Source organism: Rhagoletis pomonella, unplaced genomic scaffold (assembly GCF_013731165.1).
Source record: "Rhagoletis pomonella isolate Grant_MI unplaced genomic scaffold, Rhpom_1.0 Rhpom_scaffold_00185, whole genome shotgun sequence".
In the NCBI taxonomy this organism is placed as follows: Eukaryota; Metazoa; Arthropoda; class Insecta; order Diptera; family Tephritidae; genus Rhagoletis; species Rhagoletis pomonella.
The window spans coordinates 108,334-115,755 of NW_023458739.1; the positions used below are offsets into that span (position 1 = coordinate 108,334).

The 7,422-nt window shown below is 32.7% G+C and overlaps 1 protein-coding gene across 1 annotated transcript; it reads right to left on the bottom strand.

Annotated features, from left to right (window-relative positions):
• Positions 1 to 6,035: 6,035 nt before the first annotated feature.
• LOC118750262 lies at positions 6,036 to 6,846 on the bottom strand. Its single transcript, XM_036484988.1, has 2 exons — positions 6,789 to 6,846; positions 6,036 to 6,729 (listed from the first exon to the last, which is right to left on the bottom strand). Exon 2 carries the CDS (start codon positions 6,700 to 6,702, stop codon positions 6,085 to 6,087), a length of 618 nt encoding a protein of 205 aa, XP_036340881.1. The 5' UTR covers positions 6,703 to 6,729; positions 6,789 to 6,846; the 3' UTR covers positions 6,036 to 6,084.
• Positions 6,847 to 7,422: the final 576 nt, after the last annotated feature.

The window sequence follows — 7,422 nt, forward strand, 5'->3', positions numbered from 1 at the left end:
AATTAAGTGAAACTGAATCTCGGCCTGATTCAATGAAGTCTACAAGATGTACATATATTTTTATTATTTTAAGTACATATGTATGTACATTACTGGTATCTTTATCTAAAAGAATGCCGAGGTATATATGTATGTATGTAAGTATATGTGCACTCCCATACCTCCCTCTGCAGAACGAAGACATCTTGTATTCATATTTGCATGCATAGCCTAGAAAAAATCGTATGCTTCACCAAAATAATCAATAACTGAAGTACATATGTATATATGTACGTAGGCGTGCATACCTCGCATAAAAATACGAGTAGGATGTAGAAATGAAATATTGCATGCAAAATAGAGATTTTCTTAACATACAATTTTACCTTCATTTTTTTACTAAAAAACAAAACAATACCTACGAGAAGCACTCAACGATGTAGTTAGCATTGAATTTTGTACGAATAAAGGAGACAAATTAATGAATAGAACTTACAATTCTTGGTATAAGTATGTAAAAGCAAAATATAGAAATATAAGTAATATGTTTTGCAAGTACGTGCATATGTATGTATGCATGCATACCTCGATGTATTGCTGTGGATAGTAAAATGTACTTGTAATACGCAGATTATCCAGACACTGCAGCAATTGCGACCTTGCAACCAGGTACTGTACACTAGGCCGTACCATAAAAAAAGTTCACCTTACACCCTGAGTCTAAATTATTATTTTTTGTTGCCTACTTATTTACGCTTTTCAGCATATCTTCTCCGATCTTAAAGTATGATATATGGATGTTCTTGTCTCCACGAGGCATTTTTTTGTTCCAAATTTAATTGACCTCAAGAACCCCGATCTAGTACTTACCTATCGGAACTCATTTCCTACCACCCTAAATCAGAAAATTAAAGCTCGCCACAAATCATTAAAATTTTTTCTATGGAAATATTTCGTTTCGAAGGCAATTGCATTTTTTTTTTGGCCAAACGTAGTGCTTTCCTTTTTAAATTTTTCTTCAGCATTTATAGTTTGATCTTAAAGTATGATAAGTTCTTGTTGCGAGGAGAATTTTTTTTTGGTTTCGGAGTTCATCTATCGAAAACTGTGCTGAGTACATAGCTTTTCAGTAGTTCCAGACTGGCTGCAAAATAACCCGACAAAAATTTTTTTTTGGAAAAAGTCGAAAAATTAAAAAACAAAAAAAATAAAATTAATTGTTCTGAGTAGCTTTCCAATAGTTTCGGAGTTACTTAAAAGGAAATCTCGAAAAAGTTAAATGTTTGAAAAAGTAAAAATTAAAACTGAGTAGCTTAACAATAGTTCGAGAGTTCCTGAAAAAAAACTTTCTGCAAAATTAAGGCGAAAACAAAATTTTTTTTCACATAAGTCGAAAAAGGTAAACTTTTGAAAAAAAAAATAAAAATATGACTTTTCTGAGTAGCTTTTCAGTATTTCTAGAGTTCCTGAAAAGGTAAAAAAAGGTACTAAAAAAGTTTTTTTGGATAAAGTCGAAAAAGTAAATTTAAAAAAAATTTATTGTTCTGAGTAGCTTTACGATAGCTCCAGAGCTGCTTAAAAGGAAAAAAGTTCTGCAAAATCAAGCCAAAAAAAATTTGTTCAAAAAAGTCGTAAAAATTTAATTTTTGAAAAAATAATTAAAAATTAAGATTTTCTGAGCGGCTTTTCAAAATTTCTAGAGGAAAAAAAAACACCTATGTAAAACTACACGAAAAAAGCATTTTTTCAAGAAAGTAGAAAAAGTTAAATACGATCTAAAAAAAAATAAAAATTAAAACTGTTCGAAGTACCTTTTCAATTCCGAGTTTCTGAAACGAAAAAAAAAAAACATTTTTTTTAAGTCGAAGAAGTTTAATTTTTGGCAGAAAATTTAATTAATTAAACTTTTCAGGAGTTCTGGAACTACTGAAAAGCTACTCAGAACAATTTTATGTTAAGCCAACTTCAGAGACCTTAAAGGCGACCTCTAGGCTCAGCCTATTTTATAAATTGCCTTACAAAAATAGTGTAGGGTGTACAGCGAACTTTTTTTGTTTGCTTGAAATATGGTACGGTCTAATGTATACGCCTAGGCGTAGACGTACCTGTATTTATTTCTACAAATACTCATAAATAATTTAGCTCTTAGTGACAGAAAATTCACGCAAATATATTCTTTTATAAATATTTAGTTTCATAAAATCAAACGAATGCCCTTGAGACTTTCATCATGTAAAACAGCGAGATTTTCTTTTTTAATGCGAAATATAAAGAAAATTTGTTTGAAATTATTATATTCTTAAGGAATTTCATCTTAGAAAATGAAATTCGTATACTCGCACAGAGTATACAAAATGCTTTTGTATTCCAAGCAAACTAGTTTTTTGGTGAGAAGTAGATACTAAAGTTCTTAAGTTCATATACTCACACACATACGCATACTTATTTATGCCCATTGAAAACCATTCATATAAATAACTTTGCAAATGTACTTATTATGCTGTAATGCCTCGTCTGCAATTTACTTCAACTGTCTGACAAGTCATTTTTAGTTCTCATTGTCGCGTCCTCATCACTGCTCTCCCACACCCACCCAGTGCACTAAGCCTGACTACATTTATTTTTATACATACATACATACATATGTATGACATGTGCCTGTTGTAAATGTCAACCGCATTTCTTAGTGAACTATTTATTTTTTTCTTAAAAAATCTAGCAAACGTCTACACTTTTAGTATGTGTTCACACAATATACGTATGTATATACGAGGGCAATTTTTATTAAGCTCGACACATTAAAGGCCGTTTTCTCAAGTAGGTTTTAAAATTTATCTGTCCTTCAAACACTTTTTTTTCAGAAAAAAATTTGGCGACCTTAACGGTGGCAGTCACTTGTGCGTTGGGTACGATCACAACGGAACTCAGTAAACCACTTCTTAAGCATTGAAATTGATGGTGCAGAATCCCTTAAGTATTTACAAGTCTTTTCTTGGTTTCGGTTATGGAACTTTTATGCAACAAATAATGCTCAATCAGCACACCAAATTCACTTTTTCAATTTCCGGTCAAATTCTCCAGGTTGTCTGCCAAACACAAAATGAATGGCGCAGCTTGCTCAAAATTTTACAGTAGTCTGTTAATTTATGTCAGTTGACGGGACTGACTTTTCAAATTGTCCTCGTATAACTATTCATATATAAGTATGCATACATACATGTACATATACATATACACTCACTTATCGCATTTGAAAATGTATAGAAATTTATGAATTTTATTAAGAATTTCAATTTACGCTACATACAGATGTAGGTATTTTCTTTGGAAGTGATACTTGAAATATTTTTGTGCCCAAGAGATTATTATTATATGAAAGAATAAGTTTACATGATGACGCTGAATGTTGAAACTAGTTAAAATGTGTGTATGTATGTATATACGTTGATATATGTTCATGTAAGGAATTACGCATGTTAGTTATCTGAAGAATGTTTCTTATTTTAAAGCAATAGTGATTTAGAAGTATTCATTAAGAGATTCATAAAGATTTTGCCAAGTGGTACTTGTAACAGACGTCAAGCACATATACCTTCATATGGGTGTTTCCATGTAAATTTAAACCACGACTGAAAAATAAAAACAACTGAATTTTTATAATGTGGTACTATTTACAGCTTATTGAAATTTTAAAACTCAATAAGGGAAGAGTAAAACTGAATGAAATAAACTTTTTTCTCTTTCCTAATAACTAAATTAAGCGAACATAAACATTACTATTTCATCTTAAAATTAAATTTGCAATGACAACTAAATATAAAAATGAGAAAAGGGTGAAGCTAGAGCTCGAATAACGGTATTTTTTTTATTTGCTTTTGATAGTAATTTAATGTCGCCTACGTTATGCAGAAACATTGTTTGTCTATGTAATTTACATATATACTATCGTACCCGGCGAACTTAGCCTCGCCCAAAAATAATTTTTTGTAGGAAAATGTTGGTAGATCACGACTTCCAGTGGCACATTTATGACGCATATCTTCCATTGCCACTTTAAATAGCATAACGAAAGCGTTGCGTCCGTGAAGAAGTTCTTGCATTTTTCCAATGATCTAGCGTTTCATAGCACAGTTAATCGCACAACGCTGATCAGTTTCGATATTAGAGTTGCCAGCGAAATAAATTTGAATTAATATTTTTTTTTTTTTGCTGATGGTGTTGTGCATTTTCTTCCATACATATTAAGTATGCTCGACACTTTAGTTTGTATGGGAGAAAATGCCTAGCACCATAAGCAAAAAAAATTATTAAAAACACTGGTTTACAGCAAAAATGTTCTCTGGATGGCACTATGTATACAATTCCTATGTAGAGTTGCTCAGTGATTCCGAAGATCGAGTTATTCGCGCAGGTTGCGCAATTCACTTCCGAGTGAATCTCAACCCCTGCCAATTTGAATTCAAAGCGAAATTTACTCAAATTCACTCGGAAGTGAATTGCAGAACCTGCCGGATTATTTTTTTTTATGGATACGTTTTCAGATATTTGCAAATTACCGTTATTCAGCTTAAAAAAGTAGTGGTTTCCCTTAATCACGTATATCGTACGAACAAATTTAACAATCTTAATATGAAATACGGCAAATGCAAGCTAATAATAAAACATAACAGGTTCTGTGCCAAATCTTTGCATTTGTGCTAAAGCCTATTCTGTTACAAAAAAAAAAAAAAATCAAGTTACTAATGAAGAAAATCGATGGATAAATAAACAAGTAATGAGTGGTCAAATGAAAATGCGCAGAGATTTTTTGTATGAAATATGAGCATAAAAGCGTGCTACTTAGGTGTACATGGCGCATGAGAAACATTATTTCCTGACACTTTTGTTTGTATGGGAGAAAGTGCCTAGCACCATCAGCAAAAAAAATTTTTAAAAATCAATGCGATTTCTAGCGTCTTGAAATTTGCACTTTCAAATTTTTGAGTGTAATAGTTAAAGTTTGTTGAATTTTCAAAATTTTTGTATGTACAAAGTTTAAAATTTGGATTTGTGTGGCGCTGGTTAGATAAGAATAGCCAAAACTAGTCAAAAATTTCACTTGACTTAATCCGCTGACCACAACTGTATGTACGAGTAGGTATTACTAGTACTGGAGTAAAAATATAATTATTGCTTTAAAAAAAAAAAAAAAATGTATAAAAATTCAAAACCTTTCCAAAACCCTGGGATTTTTGTGGAAAAAAACTAATCCGACATATCCGTTATTCAAATCGATGTGTATTTAAAAATGGCATATTATAATTAAATTTCTGGATTAGTAAGAAAAATCAATTTTCGTATGAAAAGAATTACATAGAAGCAGCTGGCCTTATTAACCAAATATCTAAAAAAATTGCCTTCTGTTTATTAAAAATAGATTAGATAGTTTGGCCGAGCTTCTCCTCCGATTTGTGGCGTGCGCCTTGATGTTGTCACACAAAAGGGAAGCGGACCTACAGTTTTACGCCGACTCCGAACGGCGTTTGTATTTTTAAGCGAAGCTATTTTTCATGGCAGAAATACACTCGGAGGTTTGCCATGGTCTGCCAAGGGGTGACCGCTATTAGAAAAATGCTGTTTTTTTTAGGTTGGGTTGCACCTGGCTTGAACCCAGGCCCTGCGTAGTGATAGTGCGCACTGTTAACGACTCCACCACTGTTTATTACGCATTAAAAACTTAATAACAATAAAAGTTCAATTGTTTACATATGAATCTGTTCGATAGTGCATATTATTGCAAATATTCTAAGGTACAAATATTTTAAATCGGTCAATGTTTACTACATTTCCATAAAGCTTTGATACATGTCTTTAACTTAATAAATTAACAATTGTAAAGCTGCCAATATAAGCTTATAACTCCAATACATACATACATAAATGCTTTAACAATAATTTTAAAGTCTCATAAAAATTCAATTGGCAATTTTATAAAACTTGGAACTTAACCTAAAAATCTCAAACGTGTACATACATATGTATGTATCTCAACTCATATTGTTGCAAGTTTGGCACTCAAACAATAAAACACATACCTCTAGATATGAGTCCATATTGTATGTAAAACTACTTATCGTTTTGCAAAGTGGAACCATCTTCATTGCTGGAAGGTGAAATTTTCAATTTTTCCAACTCAGGTACTCGACCGGATATCGAAATATCAATGAATTCCGCATCGGGATCAATTGACAAACCGCCATCTGCAGCAGCTAGGTCATTTACGGCAATATCATTGGACAAATTTTTCGGTACAGCATCAAGCGAGTCAATTTCATTACCCAAGTCATTCTTGTCATCCTCCTTCTTTGCCAGATCTTTTTCCAAATCAGCCCATTCTGATTCGAACACGGGATTCATTTCTACAATTTTTTCTTGCTCATCGTCGTCGGATGATGCATCCTCGCGATTCTTATTGCTGTCATAATTTTGGTCGCGTTTCTCATTGGGCTCGACGTCACCAGGCACATCAACCACCTCACCAACAGATGCTTCGGGCTCGGTAACTTCAGCAATTTCAGCTATTTGAGCTGCGGCTTCTTCGACATTTTCTGCTACCTCTACAAGTTCTTCTTCCGCGCTTTGTTCTCGTTTTCCATTGCCTGCTTCTGCCTCTTCAAGACTATTGTCTGTAACAAATGTAGCACTTAAGTTGGCGGCATCGTCTTCATTTGTTTCTGGCAGCATTTTACTTATTAATTTAGTCAACGATGGCTAAAATTTCGGTAAACGTTAAAATGCGAGAATTCTAAAATAATAGTGATTATACGTACAAATATTCAAATTTGAAGCCGAGGCTAGTGATTGCTCGTTGTTAATGGTTAACTGCTAGAATGATTGCTTAATCACACCTAGATCTGCTTATATACAAACGGATCAGTAAACAAAAGCAACATCTCGTGCTCATACTCCCTCTCTCTCAACGCGTCAACTAAGCAAACAATCGCCCTGCAGTGAAAACCGAAATCAGTTAGAAAAAAATACCAGTTCATTAACTGGTATGAGCTATTGCGCGGTTCGACAATTTCGTATAACTTATGCGACCAGCAACATCTACCTTTGAATCCTCAAAGTCAAAACTAAAACGCACTTAACTGCTTTTCTCATAAATGGATATCGAGTGATGACTACCGCTTCTGGTTCTGATAACGAAGGTTCGAATTCAATTTAAGGTAAATAATATTTTTCAAATTATGTACTTAAGTAAGTAAATATCAAATAATTCCTTTTAGAGAGAAGTTACAAATTTGTGAGTTTAATTTCATTTGGAAATATTTAAATCTAAATACTTAAACTGCCGGTTTCTCGAAAGCAATTTAAGCGAAAAATTATATTTTTCTGGCAGTTCCCATATTAAACTCAAATATAAAAAAATAATTTTTCACTACAATTGTTTTCTTGAAACTG

What these genes read in the sequence shown, in the direction of transcription:
- LOC118750262 (XM_036484988.1), bottom strand. Translation starts at nt 6,702, where the DNA reads ATGCTGCCAGAAACAAATGAAGACGATGCCGCCAACTTAAGTGCTACA.